The sequence below is a fragment of the Fomitopsis serialis genome, assembly GCF_022376445.1.
Source record: "Fomitopsis serialis strain Sig1Antser10 chromosome Unknown B0H18scaffold_208, whole genome shotgun sequence".
Lineage (NCBI taxonomy): Eukaryota > Fungi > Basidiomycota > Agaricomycetes > Polyporales > Fomitopsidaceae > Fomitopsis > Fomitopsis serialis.
Genome location: NW_025955168.1, coordinates 22663 through 43236, shown reverse-complemented (window position 1 = coordinate 43236; position 20574 = coordinate 22663). Strand labels below are relative to the sequence as shown.

At 54.5% G+C, this 20574-nt stretch overlaps 8 protein-coding genes across 8 annotated transcripts; 3 read left to right on the top strand and 5 right to left on the bottom strand.

The window, feature by feature from the left end:
* Positions 1 to 958: 958 nt before the first annotated feature.
* Positions 959 to 2603, bottom strand: B0H18DRAFT_218554 (uncharacterized protein). Its single transcript, XM_048037169.1, has 3 exons — positions 2154 to 2603; positions 1762 to 1981; positions 959 to 1700 (listed from the first exon to the last, which is right to left on the bottom strand). The coding sequence occupies exons 1-3, from the start codon at positions 2460 to 2462 to the stop codon at positions 1168 to 1170; spliced, it is 1062 nt and encodes a 353-aa protein (XP_047885746.1). The 5' UTR covers positions 2463 to 2603; the 3' UTR covers positions 959 to 1167.
* Positions 2604 to 2779: 176 nt separating this feature from the next.
* Positions 2780 to 3894, bottom strand: B0H18DRAFT_960667 (uncharacterized protein; the record flags this gene model as incomplete). Its single annotated transcript, XM_048042986.1, has 6 exons — positions 2780 to 2827; positions 2909 to 2973; positions 3034 to 3221; positions 3243 to 3341; positions 3710 to 3755; positions 3819 to 3894. 6 exons carry the CDS (start codon positions 3892 to 3894, stop codon positions 2780 to 2782), a joined length of 522 nt encoding a protein of 173 aa, XP_047885745.1.
* Positions 3895 to 5883: 1989 nt separating this feature from the next.
* On the top strand, positions 5884 to 7264 carry B0H18DRAFT_218517 (uncharacterized protein). The gene is made up of 6 exons (XM_048037168.1): positions 5884 to 5933; positions 5997 to 6236; positions 6287 to 6361; positions 6422 to 6427; positions 6474 to 6966; positions 7021 to 7264. Exons 2-6 carry the CDS (start codon positions 6092 to 6094, stop codon positions 7220 to 7222), a joined length of 921 nt encoding a protein of 306 aa, XP_047885744.1. The 5' UTR covers positions 5884 to 5933; positions 5997 to 6091; the 3' UTR covers positions 7223 to 7264.
* A 223-nt stretch (positions 7265 to 7487) lies between these two features.
* B0H18DRAFT_218425 (uncharacterized protein) lies at positions 7488 to 8401 on the top strand. The gene is made up of 3 exons (XM_048037167.1): positions 7488 to 7508; positions 7567 to 7721; positions 7774 to 8401. Exons 2-3 carry the CDS (start codon positions 7613 to 7615, stop codon positions 8100 to 8102), a joined length of 438 nt encoding a protein of 145 aa, XP_047885743.1. The 5' UTR covers positions 7488 to 7508; positions 7567 to 7612; the 3' UTR covers positions 8103 to 8401.
* A 436-nt stretch (positions 8402 to 8837) lies between these two features.
* Positions 8838 to 10392, top strand: B0H18DRAFT_1088222 (uncharacterized protein; the record flags this gene model as incomplete). The annotated part of the gene is given in 5 exon segments (XM_048032229.1): positions 8838 to 8968; positions 9015 to 9274; positions 9344 to 9349; positions 9373 to 9766; positions 9786 to 10392. The coding sequence occupies 5 exon segments, from the start codon at positions 8838 to 8840 to the stop codon at positions 10390 to 10392; spliced, it is 1398 nt and encodes a 465-aa protein (XP_047885742.1).
* A 161-nt stretch (positions 10393 to 10553) lies between these two features.
* B0H18DRAFT_1050980 (uncharacterized protein) lies at positions 10554 to 11728 on the bottom strand. Its single transcript, XM_048030951.1, has 5 exons — positions 11539 to 11728; positions 11262 to 11482; positions 10975 to 11181; positions 10857 to 10921; positions 10554 to 10808 (listed from the first exon to the last, which is right to left on the bottom strand). Exons 1-5 carry the CDS (start codon positions 11599 to 11601, stop codon positions 10630 to 10632), a joined length of 735 nt encoding a protein of 244 aa, XP_047885741.1. The 5' UTR covers positions 11602 to 11728; the 3' UTR covers positions 10554 to 10629.
* A 97-nt stretch (positions 11729 to 11825) lies between these two features.
* B0H18DRAFT_218413 (uncharacterized protein) lies at positions 11826 to 13075 on the bottom strand. Its single transcript, XM_048037166.1, has 4 exons — positions 12849 to 13075; positions 12590 to 12790; positions 12474 to 12538; positions 11826 to 12406 (listed from the first exon to the last, which is right to left on the bottom strand). Exons 2-4 carry the CDS (start codon positions 12730 to 12732, stop codon positions 12024 to 12026), a joined length of 591 nt encoding a protein of 196 aa, XP_047885740.1. The 5' UTR covers positions 12733 to 12790; positions 12849 to 13075; the 3' UTR covers positions 11826 to 12023.
* Positions 13076 to 16292: 3217 nt separating this feature from the next.
* Positions 16293 to 18187, bottom strand: B0H18DRAFT_1050972 (uncharacterized protein). Its single transcript, XM_048030950.1, has 12 exons — positions 18088 to 18187; positions 17881 to 18030; positions 17785 to 17821; positions 17596 to 17657; positions 17404 to 17535; positions 17267 to 17346; positions 17090 to 17206; positions 17030 to 17039; positions 16937 to 16977; positions 16844 to 16869; positions 16626 to 16784; positions 16293 to 16549 (listed from the first exon to the last, which is right to left on the bottom strand). Exons 1-11 carry the CDS (start codon positions 18134 to 18136, stop codon positions 16628 to 16630), a joined length of 861 nt encoding a protein of 286 aa, XP_047885739.1. The 5' UTR covers positions 18137 to 18187; the 3' UTR covers positions 16293 to 16549; positions 16626 to 16627.
* Positions 18188 to 20574: the final 2387 nt, after the last annotated feature.

The window sequence follows — 20574 nt, the reverse complement described above, 5'->3', positions numbered from 1 at the left end:
TTCAGCATCTGCCCCACCGGGTCCCGTATAGAATATGAATGCAATGAGGTTGTGGTATAAGTTGAATGAGACGTCGCAAGTGCCGAAGACGAAGAAGGCTAGGCGACGAGCATCCACGGGCCAGCATCCAGTTAGCGCTAATGTCAGTGTACGCCGTAGCTACGCTGCATGAGGCAGCAGTCCCGAATAGGGAATGCGCCCATCCTGACCGCTGGGAAAAGGGCTCGGGCTCGGGTTTCCCAGGTCTCGTCGATAGAATGTAGGCTCATATACGTATCGTCGTGGCAGTGGACGCACTGTCAGTCTTCAATGATTCTGTCCACAAGGCGATGTGGCAACGTGAGAGTTGGTAGACGTTTGAACGGACTGTCTACCATGAAGGCGCGCGTCCAAGGTGCATCTGTTCGACCAGCCGGACAAACGTTACGACGGAAGATGTCGGTGGAAAGTTCCCAAGACAAAGATGAACCATAACATTGGTTAGACACACACTCACAGTGAGGCCTTATAGACTGAACACTACCGTCACAAGCTGTGCCTATTCAGCACCGAACGTTGGGGCTTGGAAGGAAGGTCTCGGAGAGATCATTGCACCGACTGCAAATTGACGTTAGCGCTGGTGTGCAGTAGCCTCAGGCTCAGAGTCACTGGCCGAATGCTTACATTGACGAGTCCCGACTAGCCACTCACACCAGACCCCGAACTGCAAACTTGGTGGGTCTCAACACTGTCATAGCAGTAGTTTAGCGCCAACAGGACTTGCAGTGCATGTGTTCACGCCGCGGCAAGCCCAGTCATGATTTCAGGGGTGACCGGCGAGATGCGGATGCGGTTCAGTTATCAAGCCTGTTTATACAGCAGTTCCGAAGAGTATATGTGTACGATGTCGATGATCGGTCGTGCGGTCGGCGGGAGGAGGAAGAAGCAGTACTTCATTGTCTTTGTACTTGTTTGTTCGCCCAGTCGTCCTCAGGGTTACGGTTCATTAACTTCACGTAAGTCGTAACATATGTACATCTCGACGGCCATATTTGCTTGATTATCCTGGAGGGATTTGAACGACACGAGTTCTAATTGTACAGTTTTCTCCTACCGAAATCGAAAGTCGAAGTACACCATCATGAATACAGTCAGTGGTCTAGCAATATGCGGCCTGTGTCTGAACGATCATACATGGTTTCCGGAGCCATTCCTCTGCCACTCCAGTTGATCGTCATGATCACCGGGGAGGGCCTGGGTCAGGTCCAAGGTGTTTACATCCCGGGCCGTGAAAGCTGACGGAGCAGATTTGATTTGTTCATCGTGCGCAGTCGCCACCACTTTGGATGCATGCTGCACCGTATCCATGAAAGCTTGAGTCTGCTCTGTTGATACTCCCGTCCAGATCCGTATAATGATGAGGTCGAAGGTGATACCGGCAGCTTCTAGACTCTGCAAAATCGGATGTGTCAGAGGAAAGTTGTATAAGTGCCGATTCCACTCTGAGTCTTCACTTACAATGTCTGTCATGCCATAGTACGCATTCGTACCCACAAGATCCAGCGCAATGCAAGTGACGACAGTCGCCGTGTACAGAAGGGCCGACTCCACTATGATCAAGGTGTACCGAGCCCAGTCCATTCGGCCTGGGACTCGCCAGCTTCGCGAGAATAGCTCTGCATTACGCCTATGAAATTTCCAGAGTCTGACAATGACAAGGCCTTTTATTGACGATCAGCCAGATCAGTTACATGAAGTAGAGGAAATGCCAGGTCAACGTACCCGTTGTGAACACATTGATTGTTAACGTCGTCGAGTAGAACGCATAGACGAAAGGCTGGATTTCGAGAGTTCCTGGGATCGACGTTGCCGTGTTCAGGGTCACGGCGTAATAAAGAAGTACGATTGCGATGGATAACCATGCCAGCCATAGTATAGCTGGTACGATCCCGACGATTGTCCTATGTGGTGATTCTGTGTACACGAGCCAGCAGCGATAGATCTGCAGTCAACCATCAACATGCATGCCTTTGTCGAGCACAGGACCAAGCAATAGACCGCTGCGGGAATACTCACCAAGGCAGCGTCGGAAACTGCGACATTGATATCAAAAAGAAGATTCTGTATGCTCCGATTGATGCATGAGTAGCCGTACAGATGAGAAGTATACGGACCCGCATGAAATTGACCCAATTAGAGAATTGATCAAATTGCGCATTTGCACCTCCGGGGCCCTTGTAGACGATGAAGGCGATGACGTTGTGGTAGAAATTGAAAGACACGTCGCAGGTACCGATCACGAAGAAAGCGACGGCGACGAACATCCAAAGCCAGCGACCTGACATCCGCCCTCCGGAACTGTACGATTGGTGGAACCAGGTATATATGCATGCCGCGAATGTCACTGCGTGCATACCATATGCAATGCTCTGCATAAACAGCGCAGCCAGCTGTGCTTCTGCGATCGGAAAGCTTCTCATCATGTGAAGAGGGTAGGATCGGAACGGATGACTCCTTCAGTACACATCGCATGGAGCTTATATAAAGACAGTAGACCACAGCACCTGCGTTCTTGTCAGTCCGGGAGATGCTAACACGAGGCCTAGTGGTATTGTGAGAAGGCCATCAAACGCCCACACGGCATCATCACAAACATAAGCGCACGTAGCTGTCATTGTGTACGTTGGAGGGGAAGGCCGGCCGTTTGCGCACGGAGTGAGTGCTGTGGCTTCAGCGTTCAGAGTCGGTATCATTGAATGCCATGCATCAGTGTATGAACCTAGGTGTGGCTGGAAGCCAATCAGCGAAGGAAGCGTGGCCCAGACATGCCAAGGGTGCGGTTCCGTACCTGCCATGATAGCGGAGAACATGGGCTCGATTAAGTAGAGCCTCCAGAGCGTTGTCTTGTACTGCTATCCGACACCAGTACCTGCCAATAAGATATACCGTCTCTACCGTCAGAGCGAGTATAGATAGGCTGAAGATCATTAGTACCTTGAAATAACCAGTCGCACGTCCGCGAGATAAGACATAGAAAGTGATCTTCTGACTTACCTGCATAAGCGTACAGAATGCGACACAATGCGAAGGTTACGCCAGCGGTCATTGCAGACCCGGTCATTGTCTTCCTGCAGCGTTCAACGCTGACCAGCGTGTGCACTCCGCCGATCTGGCGTCTTGACACATCTTGACAGGTGAGGCCCTGCGGAGAGGCACAACAGTAGTCGGGGACCGTCATGTACCTAGTGGACGCTGTCACACACCGAAAACGCCAATGCGTCTGGATGTCATGACTAGATGGAATACCCTCCTCCTCGGACCTCCTCCTTACCTCCTTTTTTGACGCGCTGCCACCAGAGCCACTTGGCGTGGGTTCACAGCGCTTGAATCGATGTTGTGATATGCAGCGGCTCCCCCGCACGGTCCATTACATGACCTGTGACGCTGGAGCCGAAGCAATGGGCGATGGCTAGATTGCGCGGGCGACGAGCTGCCAGGTCGAAACCTGCGCAGGCGAAGGACGTACGCCTTATAGGTGCGCGGTCATTCCAAATGCCGCAAAGGAAAAGGTCAATGAGGTATATAAACGCGCCACGATAACCGATAACTCACCGATTTCAGAATCTCAGACCGGATGCACTATCACGTTGACTCAGAACGCGACATCCACATCGAATCATCGACGCCGACACATTTCACTCCACCTGCGAGGAGGCTATTCACGACGAACCTTAGAGTCGGTGCCACAGGCTCGTCTTTCAGCGTCCAGAGGGCCACTGCAGCGGTGCTACATAATGATGTACTCAAGACAACTTCGAGAACAGCATGGATGTGCTTACTTTGAGCCTCGTTGATCAAGCAGCCCTGAGTCATAGCCCAATGAGAGATGGCTCCAATTGTCGACTCGCCGTTCATCGTTCATGCCATGCATCAACGACACGATATGTTGTAGCTCATATATGGACCTATCACAATGGTACAAAATCAGAATAATTCCTGGTCGGTGAGACAGCCAACCACATCGGCACGGACGCTGAAACAGAAGCGTTCCAGCTTGTTTTGCCGCATTGGAGATGGGTTGCTAAGTTCGTCAGTTATCGAACTCTAGTACACCCTGTGCAGGGTTGACCAGGCCCCCTGTCGCACGTCTAATCAACTATCCAGAGCATACATGTTGCGACGAAGTTCACCGTGTAAGCACGCGCTGGCGCCATGTAGACCATCTTCTGGAAGACGTCTAACCACTGCAGGTCAGTTAGGCACCGGTAGGCGCCATGTGTGGAACTCTCGCGCACTAAATTGGCCCGTTAGCCTCAATCAGCGGCAACGATTAACAACGTACTGAAAGATTATCCCCCGATCGTTCAAGATGAGGCTGTATTTGTCTCACTGAACAGTACTGGTCAAGTTGTCGGGTAGACACTCGAAGCGGATACCAAGCCGAGGCAGCCTCGTCGAATTCATCGTCGTCAATGACCCCACCAGGAGGATGGCACAGGCGAGGAGGTAAGGTGAGCTACGCAGCCATAACATCGCGCGAATATCACAGTCGTTGCCTGCGCGAATGCCTCCTGAATTGTCATCCACTTGTTTACGACGGCCCAACACCAACGCGAAGCTAGTCAGCCAGCCGTTAGGCAGCCCAGGGCCGAGCGCTGATTCAGAACACTGAACGCCTGAGAAGCAGAGAGGATTAGATGAGTTGGAAGATTCAATTGTCAAGTTGCACATTACCTGGTAATGTTGCGCTGGCGGAGTCGTAGGACTTTGTGGACACAACCAGTCAGAAGGACACTCAGCATAATGCACAATGCGAAAGCTTGACGAAACTTCGAACGTCAGGAAACCTAGACTCGGAGCGAACGTATTGACGTGTGATCCATCTGATGACTTCGAGTTGTCTAGTCGTCTGACCTTGCCTACAACGTGTACGGCACGACACCTCGTTCGCAAAATCATCAACAGAGTTGCAGCAGAATTCGAAGGCAACATACAGTCATACTTTTCTGCCACAATATTTACTTCAGTACGCCGCGTCACACTCACTGGTAACAGACTCATCCAAAGAATGGCCTCCGAACGTCAACCGGCTGTCTTCCTAGCGTCAATGACTGTGTTGGTGTACACGACGCGCAAAATGCCATGGCTGCTGACTTGTAGTTGTACTGCATGTGAGGGTCCCGAACGGAGCACGCCAGACGAGAAGCGACGACCTGCGACGACTCGTTGACGAGCGTCGGAAAGGGGTAACGTTCCCACGACTACAGTGACACGAGCGTACGTACAGTAATGTTATTGTTGTACTGTCAGTGTCACTGTGGCTCGAGACGTTCCATGCAGTTGTCCAACAGTTGTCTCCGGAGACCTCATCTACCCTTGTTGGCCTACAGACTGCCACTATATATACGGCATGGTCCCTTATATTGTTAGCGCTGCTGCTGACTTCGCCGGAAGCCTATCGTTCAGCTAGGCTATTCCTACCGCTCTCGCCGGTGAGTACCGTGCAATTCCTCGTGTTGAATGTTCTGAGGAGGACCTGAGTACTGAGTGCTTGAGCTGCAGCTGTAGATAGGATAGTTCGTGCGGATGCGCTGCCAACTCAACCGCGAGCCTGCCAGCTCGCCTGGCTGGGCCACTGTACATCCACGACGGCAGCAGGCAAGTCTTTCACGCATCCTTCTCTCTGCCATGCTCTTGCTGACTCCAATACGCACCTGCAGGCCGCATGTTACGATAACCGCACCCTCGCATTCAGTCATGTCACCTTGTTTGGCATGCCGTACCAGGACATCGGATAGATGCGCTATCGATTCCTAGGATCTCCGCCTCTGTAGAACTTGCTTCTTGCGATTCTCAATGCGTAGCGCTTAGGTGCCTCGAGTTGTCTCGGATCTGATGCAAGCTAGAATGGAGGGCACAGCCTGTGCGTGCGGCACCTGTGCGGCTGGCGACGCGTGAGTGCCCCCGGGCGCGTGCGAGCTTGTTCGCGTATAACTTACAGTTCGACGGACATACAGTGCGACGCAAGCAGTTCCAGGATTTGCGCTCGTCGGAAGGCTCTCACCATATTGACGCACATAACGCGACGCGAACTACACGAGGTGTTTGAGCTATGTCTGGTTCCCCGTTGCGTAGCACAACTCCCTCAAAGTCTGAGCTGTCGCCTGCTTGTGATGATAATGATCCAAGCCCGATAGACAGCGAACATAGAGGAGCATCTGCGGAAGCTTTAGAAGAGCAAGAGTCGGATGACAAAAGTCAGTAGATGATGATCTCTTCTCAGGAACAGTTGCTGAATAGATTTTAGGACCTTCACCGCAATTCCTACTAGACCCGTTGGAGCTATTCGAGGTGAAGCCTATGCAACATGATTTTGCGCACGGTATGTAGACACGATCACAGTCGAGGTAGCGCCACGCCCATTGAAACGTCTTCTTTTCAGAGTGCGGTATGTGATGCTTCGCGTGATGATAGTCATGGGCTCATACATACAGTTCACATCAGGTCATGGAACATCGACTCGGACGACGTCGACGACGACGGCGACGTTAGCCCGTGGTTCTATGCGATCTGCGGCAGTGAGCTGAAAGACGATCTGAATAACCATATGATCATGGCCCTACAATGTCAAGACGCCGACCTCGCAGATCGGATAACGGGGATGTATCAACCCTCAGCTGTAATACTGTCGTTCAACCTCGAGGCCCCTTCAAATGCCGACAGTGACAGTCGTCACTCTGATGCTCCCGAGCTGCGGGAGCACCTCCTTGCATGCGCTACGTCTCCCTCACCAATCGCTGCGTATATCTACTACCTCGGCTTTCTTGAACATGTTTTCCGGAAAGTCCTGAAGTTAGCAGAATGGTCGAAGGAGACAAGCGATGCCGAGTGTGATCTTCAAGATATCTCATGTGCCGAAATCGAGGGACGTGAGCCAGAGCACGAGCTGGATGGAGTATCATTGAAGCGCATTCCAGCGCAATTTCCGTGAGTATGCTTCCAGATACTCACCTTATTGACTCTGACATCGTCGATGTACAGGAGGACCGTCGGGAGTTCCCAGAACTCTCTGCGAGTTATGGCGACGTCGAGGTCGCAGAAAATGTGGCATACCAGGCGTACAGGCGACTTGGACCCGTGCTACCTCTGTACTTGCGACACGCAGACGCGGGAATGTACCAATGCTCGTTCTGGTTTTTCGTGGAGCGGACGCCCTAACGGAAACTCTGTCGGGATAACTTGAAGATGCTCTATCGGCCGACAATCCATCGGACGACAGTCATCCGTCCTATACATTGTTCGATTTCTATGTTCGAGCCTTCCGCCCTCACAGAGGATGGCTACGTGCAGTGTTCACCTTCAAAAAATCGACTCCCTGAGGATGCAGCCAGAGGACGCAATGGCACGAGGCGGTCTGCGAAGGCTTGGCTGGTCGATACGCAAAGCGTCGGTCTCGGTTGGGACGGGGATCTGCTCGAGGACATGGTCGCAATTCGATCGCAAGCAACGGGCGCGACAGGCACAAATACGTAAGTGTTGATGTCCTCACACTTTCCTATAGTATCCTCGTTAACACGATCACCTCAGCCTTCCCGATACTCACAGAGATATCTTCGGTCTGTACTCCATCCGGATGTCTGTCTCCCAGCAGACCCACTACTCCGCCGTCTTCCCAGACACCCACGGAGTCATCAGCCGAATCTCCGCCTCCAAAGGAGTGCTGACGCCGCGCAGCATCATCAGTATGTGTAACCCCGTTTTCATTTCCGCCATCCTCATCGTCCCTTTTCGAAGAATTGAGTGTGCAGGCCAACGAGAAGGCTGCATCGATCAGACGCGCATTGGGAGACGATGGCGTCTTGCGGGCCATAAAACGCGCCAAGGTGGATGTCATACCCACAACTGTACCAAGATTGCGGCGGCGGATGAAAGGTGAGGATTCACGCTACCGGCTCTGCGAACTAAGTGTGATGGTCCTGATAATGATGTGTCTTCAGGTCAAGGATGCGACAGGACACCCTCATCTCGTGCGCATCTTCGCAAAACTGTTCTACGGGAGGTTCCAGATTGCGTCGTCACGATCTGCTGTTCGCCATTCTGCGAAAACTCCGTGTAGCCCATGATGTTCGCTAAAGGATCAGATAATCGCAAATGAAGACGGACTGACTGACTCAGTCTTCTGACCTAGGTGTTGAGTATCGTCACATCGGTATTATTGCGATGAGAGTCATGCCGAGAAGTCTATGCGACCTCATGCAGTCAGCGGAAGTCAACCTGGACACTTTAGGGCGGAACTCAGCCAATCCGTGGACCGTGTCTCACCTTGATCTCACCCGAAGTCAGATATCCTGAATATGGCGCAAATGATCCGGCTACAGAGAATCTGTTCAATTAATCGGCTCATCGCAAGCTGACTTGACGTAAATCAGCATTCTCGTTGTTAATCTCCACGACATGCCATCGGGAAGGGCTGCATGCAGTTGGTAGCGGTGTCAGGTGCAGTACATCTCCGCGACTTCTACACCTCCATTGACTCCTGTGATCCGATACCAGGGCTCTCAGCATCTTTGCCCGTCGCGAGGAAGTTACTGTGGGTACATGTTGACGGCTTCGATGAGCTCTGTTCTCACATGCTCCGTCGCTTGCATGTTCGGTGAGTGACCCCATTTGGATGAGTGCCAATCATCGTCCGTAGCGAAGTGCGTTCCAAATTCGGCCAGAATGACTATAACTCTCTTCACACCCAGTACAGCGGACTTCGTAATGGACCTCAAGAGTATAATACGCCGAGGCGGTATGAGGCACTGCATAGGTTAGCACCATCCATCGTAGACCGGACAACACCCGCTTTCTCAACCATGTCTACGCTCCAGGAACAGCTTTCTACTCTCGCGGCTTGCATCCAGGACAAGCCTCCGTACTGTAGCGGCACCCTAAGGCTACCCGCTCAAGATCTCACGATGTTCTATGGAAAGGACAGTGATGCGAGGTGAGCCTAGTCACTTTAGGATCTGACGCCAGCTTGACGTGAGTAGGCGTATCAACTTCGCTCAGGCCGGAGAGGAAGATATCGAGCACGTCGCACAGTCATGCGACATCGCGACGTTTGGCGTGAACCAGAAAGACGTCCACGACGAATCGTACCGAAAGGCAGGGAAACTCGATGCAGAGCACTTCTCTCCGAAGTTCGATCCTACACGCTCCGGACTCTTGGACATCATTGGGACGGAGCTGATGGAGAGGGATAGAGATAGCCCGTCTGTCCGTGCGGAACTGTACAAGCTGAACGTGTACGGTACGTCGATCGGTGCCCGGTCGTGCCACTTCGATGGCTGACCAACAGTGAACCTGTGACGTTCTCCAGGGCCAGGTTCATTCTTCAAAGCGCATCAGGATACTCCCCGCAGTGCTATATGTTCGGCTCCCTCGTGGTCGTGTATCCCTCCCCACACGAAGGTGGCACTCTAGTGCTTCGTCACGAGGGCAAGGAATGGACATTCGACTCGTCCAAGATCCTCGCCAACCAGCAATCCGAACAGCCTTGTCTGGCATACATCGCCTTCTTCAGCGACGTCGAACATGAGGTACTCGAGGTCAAGTCCGGCTATCGCATTACCATAACGTACAACCTCTACTTCAAGCCATCTCAGCCCCCGTTGCCTCCCGCACATCCCTTTACCTTCGGGCCAGATCTAAAGGCAGTATTGCAGCGCCTATTGGAAGACCCCACGTTTCTTCCTAAGGGCGGTCACTTAGGCTTCGGCCTCAGCCACCGCTACCCTGTCGAGTTGGAGGACTGGATTCAGGAGGAGGATGGACGCCAGATGCTGCGACTTGCAGACGTGTCTGAAAGGCGGTGATGCCGTTATCATGAAAGTCTGCACCGACCTCGGTCTCAAGTCTTCGCTGAAATTCCTGGTCGAGGACACCGACATGACCATCAGGAAAGGAGGCAGAGACGTGGTATATGTCGCGTATATCATGCTGGACCGCCTGGTTGATACCCATAGCGACATGCTCGACGGACCGATGCGCTACCACCTACGGGACATGGGCGGTCGTCTCGTGACCCCTATTCCACCGGAGTACAGAACCAATTCGCTGTCGAAGCCTGACGTCCTCGTGCGCTGGGTTGTGCGACCGAAGCGCGATGCCAACCTCAAGAGTCGTTTCATCGCGTACGGCAACGAGCCTTCTGTAGGGTATGAGTACGCGCACCTATGTGTCGTCGTGGACGTGGGGAAGTTTGGTGAGAGACAGCTAGGCGAAGTCGAAGAGATTTACAGCGATGACGACTTTGGGGAGGCGAGCGGCACGGACTCCGATGACGACAGGGAGTTGGACGTTGCTTCCGAGTCTAGCGACGTAGTCGAAGAAACGGCGCCCGTCAGTGAGGACACAGACTCTGCCTGATACCGCGCATGGTTCGAGTAGGTCGATGTGCGCTGTCGACGTCTACGAGCATCTTACACTCTCGAATGCCCCGTTCTGGACTATTCTACGTACCGTGTTTGAGTGTGCTGCATTACTGTCACGTCGTTGTACCACTTCGCATGTTTAAAGGGTCCTGTTAACAATACATATGCGTGCTATCAATAGCGTGTCCCCTAACCGAACTCAAACATGGATATCTCAATGCCTGCCTTGAGATCACCACGGTACTCGGGTGCCATCGAACCCGTAGAATGCTACCGCGTCCTCCAGCTTGGCTTCCTTGACTACATTGAGACATTGCACCGCACATTCGTTCGGACTCATCATCGGCACCCACGCTGCATGTTCCTGAATCCATGCACTCAGGCCTTGCCCCATGTCTGTGTCGACATAACCTACAAAGACTGTCAGACATGGTCAGAGAGCAGAGAAGATCTTTATACCCGGCTGCAAGGCCATGGTGTTGATGCCTTCCAGTTTCAGAGCGACTCCCCACTTGCGAACAACCCTGCATAGCGTCTGTAAGTGTGCGTCGATCGGTGCATTTTCGCATGTTCTTACATATTCAAGCCGGCTTTCGATATTGAGTAGCCTTCGCTGAGTCCCGTCCAGAAGTGGCCATTCTCGATTGATGCGAGACCGGAGCTGATAAAGACTATCTTCCTGTCTTGTGCCTTCGACTTGCGGATCAGGGGAAGGAAGGTGCGAACAGCGCGGATGGGAGCTATTGTATTGATGCGCAGTTCCTCTTCGAGTTGGTCAAGGTCGCTACATTGCAACAGAAAGGCATCAGATACGGCGACATGTCCCAGACAAGCCACTGCGTACATCTCTTCAAATGGGCCAACCGGTCGAAGATTATGGCCGAATTGTGGATTAAAAAATCCAATCCGTTTGGAAGCAGAGTCGCCGCTTGCTCTCCAGCCTTTTCAATACTTTCTTTGGACGCCAAGTCCAGAAGAAGAACTGCGAGTCGTGCTTCCGGGTACGTAGATGTGAGACTCTGCAGGCCAGGAGACCGTTTAAGATCTCGTGCTGTAGCGACGATGAAGTTACTTGGGTCCTTCAGCTACCACCACAATAGTAAAGTGGCATTTCTAGAGACGACGAGGTCAAAGCACTCACCAATTCCTCAACAAGTGCAAGCCCAATCCCTCTGCTTCCCCCGATAACAAGGAAAGACGGCATGTTCGGGAATGTATCAAGGCTGACTTGCGGTGAGTGAGGAACGTTGCACGACTTATAAACTGCGTCGAATCACGTCATGGCCATCATGCAGCGGCACATTAATCAGTGTGCCTCACAAAGCGGCACCGCATTGATGAGGAGGAGCGATATGAGAGCTCTTCCGGTAGGCGGTTACTTACTCACTGCGCGCCGAGTTAGGTGACATGGATCAATAATTAGCAGATGTCCGATGAGTCGGATGATCGGATAGGAGCTTCGCACTGACAGATCCTGTGTGCATGCGACGTGGAGCAGGTGGAATTTACCCGCTTCGTGACATAGGGTGGAGGGGACACGTAACGGCGAGCTGCAGACTTTCAGCAAACGGATTCCCCTTGCATTAGTAGTTGAAGTGGTATCGTGCTGCTGAGGTATAAGTACCATCAACCACGACATACGGTCGGTGTGAACAAGGTGCCTTGCTTTCCGTGATCACTCACCTGGTAGTCGAGCTTAGATGATGAGATACTGTAGCACTCAGCTCCGGGAGTACCGGTATTCATATTCAAAAGCCACAGCTGACACGTTTTCGAGTATCTCTTCGAGTTCGACCGTGCTACCGTGAACATCAACAGCTCGACGATGACGTCACCAAGGCAATCGCGAGCCATCCCAAGCGTAGTAGCCCACTGCGTCCTCGGCTTCGCATGAGTCAGGACCTGGAGGCATCCAGTCGCGGATGCCGACCGCGAGATCTGCTTGATTTGTGGGAAACGTTCTGCCATCCATTCTTTGGTCGAGTTGCCCATATCCGTGTCGACCCAACCTAGGAGCGAACAGGCAGCTGAGTTACATAACACGTCGTGGATGCCTCCTCGAACTGAAAGACGTACCCGGATGAACCAGGATGGTCGTGATACGCTCCTTGCTCAGCGACGCACCCCATTTGCGAGCGAGCCTTGTCAGGTCATGAGTCCCAGACAACAGAGCGGTGAACCCGGGGACGCACATATTCAAAGCAGCCTTCGACACCGAGTAGCTCTCACAGTATCCCGGCAGGTAAGGGGCATTCTGCAAAGATCCGAGTCCCGATGAGAGGAGCATGATCTTCTTGGCCGTCCCTTCCCTTATCAAAGGAAGGAACGAGCGCATCACCTCGAGGGGTGCAACGGCATTGAGGCGAAGTTGCTCTTCATGAAGTTTCAGGTCCCTGCAAGCGCGACGCGCGTCTGAGCTCCGACTCTCTCTGCATTAATCATGAGACTTACACTCTTCGAAAGGCGTGAGATCTTGAACGCTGACGCCAGCGCAATGAATCAGATAGTCCAAGCTACCCTGGAGAATGTCCGAGGCGTCGGCTGCGGCGCGACGAATACTGGTGGGGTCCGCGAGGTCCAGATGAATGGTCTCTAGAGGGCTATTGGGATGCTTCGAATGAAATTCTCCAACTCCTGGCTGCACGATTCCGCACAGCGGCGATGACAACGTTATCTTTGTCTGTCAGCTGCGGATGCCGATGCGACTCAGTCTAGAGATGGTAATAGGGACGCGACGCACCAGTTCTTCAACTATCGCCAGCCCGATACCCCTGCTTGCTCCCGTAACAACGTACGTTGGCATCCTGACTTAGTCGGAAGCAAGGGTGTTGCAGAGAGTTCTCCTGCGACCGTAACGGTAACGTACTTCCCAGCGGCCTTCCGTACGGTGGTCGTTCTATAGCCGCCGCTCATTTCTCGGCTTGTTACATACATAGGTACAGGCAAGGAAGATGAGGTGTCAGTTGTAACGCGTGAGTGAACATCGACCGGCGCCATATTGAGTGCGCTGTACAGTGTACGTACTAGTGGTTCGGCAGCTATGCTGAAGTTATGGACGTCCGCAAGACATCCGAGTCGTCTTGGCCGCGTTTCTACCATTGACGTATGCTGATGCCTGCTGATGCTCTCGGAGAACAACACCTGGCTGCAACGTTCAGACCTAAGATCGGCGTGCGTGTCAATATTTAGTACTGCCGTGACTGGGGGTTTGACGCGGTCGAGGATTGATGGAACCGCAACTCGAGAAAGCCTCGTTCGACGCAAAGCAAGATCGGCAAGTACTACTTCCGCAACGGGAGGTAACTGCTATCGGTCGTTCCCAGTATTGACAGAACAGCGACTGCATCAGTGCATGGTGGGTCAAGAGAGAGGCGGCCCGGCGCCTGTGCAAAGTGGCACTGGCAGCGCTGTGTGTTTCTATATAAGGAAAATTCCGACACAAGCAGGCCTAGGGCCCGTTGCGCGTTGTGGAATGGCGCGCTGCAGCCCTGAGGCTGAAGGCATTGACGAATGTGCCAGGACCATTCTCAGGGTCTCTCTCGTGCCCGACATCTCGTGCTCGACGTCTCGGATGGCACGTCGCCAGCCACTCCCCAAAGCCCTGGTCAATGCTCGCCATCCCGAGCCGCTTCCAATACGATGTAGTGGGCTCGAAACGCGCGCGCAAGGGGACCCCGAGGCTAGGGTTAGAGTCCCTCTGACATGGATGTCATTTGTGCATACGGAATCCTTACAGCTACTCTATGAACAAACGGCGCTCTGTGAAGGGCGGGCGTGCACAGACACGTTGGTGGCTGTACACGCGAGGAAACACCGGTCAAAGACAGCGTGGAGGCGGCGGGAAGAGTCGTGGGGAGGAAGGGGTGGGCGGATGTGGCGGGCGGTCGCTCTCTCGTGGTGGCGAGAGAGCGCGGGCGCCGCCACCATGCACTGCACCCGCTCTGGCTCCGGCTCGCACACGGGGTGGCGAATGTGAGGGCCGCGATGGCAAACAGAAGGGAGGGAGAGGGAGGACGATGGCGGGGATCAGGGCGATGAGAGCTAGGGACAGGAGGACGACGGTGGGGCGACGGGCGACGATCGAAGGGCGGGGTGGCGGGGGGCGACGGGGGGCAGACGCAAAGGCGGTAACAGGGTTGATGCGCCGACGGCAGGCCCACTGGCGCGAAGAGGCGCACCATGCTTGCGATAGGGATGGACGGCTCGCGCGATTCGGGACCCGCGCGATGCGGCTGCTTCGTCAAAGAGGGGTCGTGCACATCCTCAAAGACAATACACCTGGACGGAGTCAGATACGGAAGAAATGGATGTGCCGCGCCGACTTACCGAGGCAGACCTTCTCAAGCGGGTCTTCTGTGACAGCAAAGTCGGGAGTGTCACCGCCCTCCTCGAGGTTCATGCAGTCCACTCCAGAGTCCTCCTCTATGCTCTTGTCGTCGTCACCCTCGCCCCCAAGAGCCCGTCGACGTTCTTCGCGATCCCGGTCGACGTTCTTCGCGATGGGGTTGTAGTGCTCGTACGTCTGGTTGCCGAGACCGCCGATAGCATACTTGACACCCGGTAGCTTGTGCTCGCCATTGCTGAACTCGAAGGACTCGCGCGAGAGGTTCTGTGAGCGGACCAAGCTTCCACACCCTGCTCAAGCCACGCCTGCCCGCTGCGGATGCAACTAAGCCGTGGCAAGCCTGAGCGGCGCCTTTTTACAGCGATTTGGTGTGTCTACGTTGGCATGCTCGAGTCCGCGTGCGGACCTCTCGTGTGGTCTCTTGGCCAGAAAAGATGACTGTGCGGAGGAGTGACCCCGGACGATCACTATGGCCGATTTGGCCGACCTTTCGTGCACGACATTCGTGCACGAGTGGAGCCTCCAGGTCGAAGTCGTGCGGTACTGTCTACCGGCGGCGAAGGCAATGGTAGCGACGGGTGGGAAGGGTGTGCCGCGAAACGAAGGCGGGCGGGACTGACAAAGGGGCACGACCGTGACGCAATCGCGCCGGCGAGGAAGGATGGAGCGGGATAGTGGTGGTTGTGGATCAAGAAGGGCGTGGCAGGGTGGCGGGCGGCGGCATTTTGTCAGCACGGTGCGCGCAGGCAGAGTGCGGGCTGGGGCGGACGGCCGAAGCCGACGACATTGCGCGCGCATGATTCCCGAGGACTCCTTGGGAGTCTTTGCGGGATGTCGCCATGATCGCGGGGGCGCGGGCGCAGACGGGGACCACGGTGCGCACTGGCAGGGGCGGCAGGGACGGTTCACAAGGCGATGCTTACGTCACCACGCGCGGCACGCAGGACTCCCTAGGACCGCTTGGGAATCTTTGCGGGGTTTCGACGCGGCGTCGGCGAGCGCACGTAGGACGACCGAGTGGCAGTCGTCGGGGAACAGTCGGCGGCCGCGCGGATAGCGGGGGTGGCAGGGACTGACGTGGGCGACGATCAAAGCGCAGGTGGGGGCAGCGGCGGGTGGCCACAGAGGGGACTCGTCGACAGCGGGGACATTGGTCCTATGTCCCGCAGCGCCCTCCATGCGGCGCTGCGGGACGGTGGCACCGCGGACAACAGCGGATGCGGGGCGGCGTGGGTGACGGGGCGACGGCGAGGGATGCGGGTGGTGGCGGTGTGGGTCGCGCGCGGCAGTCTGCGGCAGTTTGCGTGATCGCGTGTCGTAGGCGCTGGATACGGCCGGATATGGTCACGTCCTGATATGGACGTGGCGGGCGGCGGGCACGCTCGCGCGCCGCCGCGGCGGGGATATATGGTCGGGGAGGGCACGCTCGTCCCTCGCATGCAGGAATATATGGTCGGGGAGGCACGCTCGTCCCTCGCGCGGGATGGTGGCGCACGCTCGTTCCTCGCGTGCGCGGAATGGCGCGCTGCAGAGGCCTGAGCCCTGAGGCTGCCTGAGATTTGGCTAACATAGGGATAGTCACTAGCGACATGAGAATAGCCGTATTCCTCAATTCCACAAGCGCTAGTAGGAAGTGATGGACGGCCTTGCTACGTCGGGGGCACTGGCATCCGAGTCCAGCTACTAGTAAGTACATGATGTCCGAGTCGTCGAGTTGTGGTATCCGGGCTACAAATACACCGTGAAACATCCGAGAGAGATATTCTTTGGGAGCGCATAAATACATCGGGGACGAGTCGCCGTGGAACTGAGGAGAGTACGAAGCCTCGTCACTGTCAGTCTGAAATGTGTACTACAGTACACGATGAATGAAATTGACATACCTTCATCTGTCCTGTACGTGCACTTCATGGTATAACTGGATGGAGGGTCCGTCGCCGACGTTCAACAGGCGTGAGAGTTGCCCCTCTGCAACCAGTTCGACAGCCTTGACCTTCAGCAGAAGGCGATACGTCAGGATTCCGTCTAACGACCAAGCCAGCCTGTCGGGTGTCTGTGAGCTATATCTCTTACAGTCACTCCATACGGCGCAGAAACTCACAACGGAATGAGTAATGACTGCGCTCCCTGCAGCGACGAAACAATATCAATGTGTCATTAACAAGGATCAATGACTCGGATAGCGAAAACTTACCGCTGCTAGGACACTTGATAAGAGCTGAGAGACACGGAGAACTAATCCTAATCTCAAAAGTTAGGCCTCGATCATCAAAAGATTTAGACGAACCAAAACATGCCTAAGACATCAGTGAGCATATCAACGTACGTAGAGGCCGGAGACTCGTACCAAGAACACGAAGGCGCCTCCATGAAGCAGCCGGTTGACGATCTCAGAATCGCGTCGCCGAGGCTGGTGTATTGCGTTGACGACAAGCAGCAAGAACACGAAAATGTCATACGCGACCTGTTCCCAAGGTTATCATCAGCGTACCATGTTCGTGTACGACAGAGAATGATAGCTCACCATGCCACTCCACATACCTATCGCGAGCTCGCGTCTCAATGATTCGACACATAATATGTCATTCGAATGCCGAAGCATATCTAGGATGTAGGGATCATCAGTGAAGAGCACGAATACTTAGGGAAATATTCACACACCAAATGTTTGCCTGACGCTCAGAATACCAAACGTGATGGAGACAGAGAAACATACGATAAAGCCGCCCACGAGAGCCCTTCTATATAAGCATTTACTGTCGAAAAGCTTATACAAGTAAAAGAGGATTGAGACTAGAGCAACATTGCGAGTGAGACATAAATAACGGTTACGTTAACTCTGTTCTGACTCACATTGTGAAGATGCGCTATTGATGATGCAGTACACTGTGATGAGCACCGATATACCTTCACATCTACGCAATCATAGAATGAATTTCGCAATCGTAAAGAGGACATAAACAAAGACGAACCTCTAGAATTGATTGATATCGAGTAATCCTAGTGAAGTCATACTGTTCAAAGATGCTCAGCCTAGTACGCACCATAACAGTCACTAATGGCATGCCCCAGCCGATATCTGTATAGACAACGTTCTCAGCACGGCGGATCATAATTCGTTGCATTGACAGGACTTACTCGAAGCAATGAAGATCATGCTTATCTCCGCGCCGTACCGGTTGACGAGCAGGAGCATCTGCAGGGGAGACAAAGGCAAGCGCCAGAGCAGCTGGACCTCCCTCCCGAACGTCAAGGCATGATCCCAGAGCGAGAGCGTAAGTGCGGCGGCTGTATGTTGCGTAAGTCTCAAGAATGCGCAGATAATTGCTGACAAGAGCAACGAACCCGTGAGATATTCTGCAACAAAGAGAGAGTGGACATCGTAGAGCAACATGAATCCGTGAGGTCACGGTGGAGGGATGTAAGGGGCGCGCGGAGTATGTTTGCAGTGCTCACACAGCACGCACGGCGTTCATCGTTCATATATGTCATCCTGGGACAGAGGCAATGTACTTCGATGTTCGGGACCCATTTAAGTATTGTGCCTGACATCGTCATGACGTCCACGCGGTGCAGAAGCATATTGGGATGCTTCCGAATTTTGAACAGAGCTCAGCGACTCGGAGGAACTGCATGTGGGATCCGAGGATTCGAAAGCGACAAGGTTTCGAGATGCCAACATGTACAGAAGCTGTTCATTTCATTCGGACGTGCTTCATTACGCAGCCTATATGCAGAGGTCATCAATATGTCAAGGATGCCATTGCACACGCGGCTGGTGCACGGCCAAAGGTTGCACATACCTATCTACACTGTCATGTCAAACGTTGCGCCACACCAAGAGAATGTCGAGAACACGCCGGCGAGTAGGATGAGTAGTTGCCTTAGAGAACATGGCATGCGCCGGATGTGCGTCCTCAGAATCAGATCACCTTGTTCGTCGGATCGAACAGCCTCGAAGTGTCGCCCAGCACTGTTTGACTGACTGCATCTATCGTGAGGATATCTTCACGTACAGAAGCTTATAGAATGTTACAGTCCGAGTCACCGGTCAACTGTAGCCCAGGCCGCGCGGCCAGAATGGCGACGTACGGCGACATGGTAGTTTGACTGTCCCGGTTCCATGCCAACCAGAGATCCCAAGCTAGTACAGTATGGGATGACCTCCGAGTCCTCCTCGATACGCGGCGCGGCTTGACTGTCGTACTAGTAGGGAAGCCTCTTATAAAAACACTGAGTGTAGTAGTAAAATACTTCAAGGCAGTAGAACGCCATAGAAGACCGTCCTCTCCCCCACTCAAAGAGGTCTTCTTTAGGGTCTGCCTAGGGGAGACTAAGTATGTAGAACGGTCATCTACTCTACAAGAGGCGTCGATAATTTTCACACGGCAGACAATTGGATGAGACAAAGATGACATCTCATTGGCTGAGAGACGAACACCGAGCGCTGCCCGACCTCTTGAGTCTGACGCGGCGCCCTCAGCCACTGCCAGTGCGCGTTCCTCCTCTGCAAGCTCGGAGGCCCTCGCTCCACACGTTCTGCACAGCGGACACTTTTTCCATATCCATGCAGATGGCTTGAATTTACTTATGCCACTACACTGCCGTCCTTTGCCCGCCTTCGCCACAATAACTCGGCACAAATGGCAGCTATACCACCGCCTGTCAATACTCCATGGAGTGCGCGTCGGCGTGAGGATCGTCAAGCGCAGGAGATGATGAGCCCGACTAGGGATTGAAGTATTGAAGGCCAAGGGTATGCCAGTCATATTCTCACACTGTACTATCCTCTTAGTGAGCGCTTGAGCAACCGGATGACAGGACACACAAGCAGGCTAGGTTGTCCGAGATTCAGGCTCCCGCATACAGATTGATGGGAAGTGGCCAGAATGTACGTCTTTCTTCCCAGTGGTCTGAAGCACCGGAGTTGACCTGCCCCAGGGTGCAGTTGCTGTGGTGACATGAAACGCGATGCGCACGCCGAGCGCGAGCGCGCCGGGCGAATGCCCAGCACACAGACACGGCCGACGAATGCGCGTGGAGCCAGTGGACAGGCGGGCGAGCTGGTGCGCAGGTGGGCACACGTGGACGGGCAATCGGATGTGCAAGCAAGTGGATGGGCGGGAGAGTGAGCGGGCGGGCGGGAGAGCGGGCGGGCGGCAGGCGACAGCGCACACGTCCACCGCCGCCCATGAGCGCGGTGGGCGAACACCCAGTGCACGCAGATGCGGCCGACGAAGACGAACACGTACGCAGGCGAGCGGGCAGACAAGTGGGCCACGACATGCACAGCGAGGGCGAGGGCGAGGGCGAGGGCGAGGGGCTGGCGGGCGTGACGTGCAGCAACCCAAACTTGAACAGCACGGGCACAAGACGCACAACGACCACGAGCATGCAGGGCTAATGCCCTGCGTGCAGACACAGCCGACGAACGGATGGCGTGCGCGAGAGCTAAAGGGCATCGGGGAAAGGTGAGTGCAGACGCACGCGAGCGAGCGCGCTGACTGCAGTCACAGGGCGCGGCGACGTGAAGCAAGGCAGGTGACGGCGCGCACGTCAGAGCGCACCGGGCGAATGCACGTCACGCAAACACGACCGATGAACGGACCACCCGCGTGTGAGCGAAGAACGCGTAAGGGCAAGTAGACGGTGGGCGCACGGCAACACCACCGACCACTAGCACGCAGGGCAGAGGTCCCCTGTGCATGCGCGGCCGATGAGCGGGCCACAGGTGCGAGCATAGCGGCGAGCAGGAGGAGGATGGGTGGAGGGTGAGTGCGGAACCGAGTGGGTGTGGACACGAGCGAGCAGATGGTGGGCAGACCCCACGCG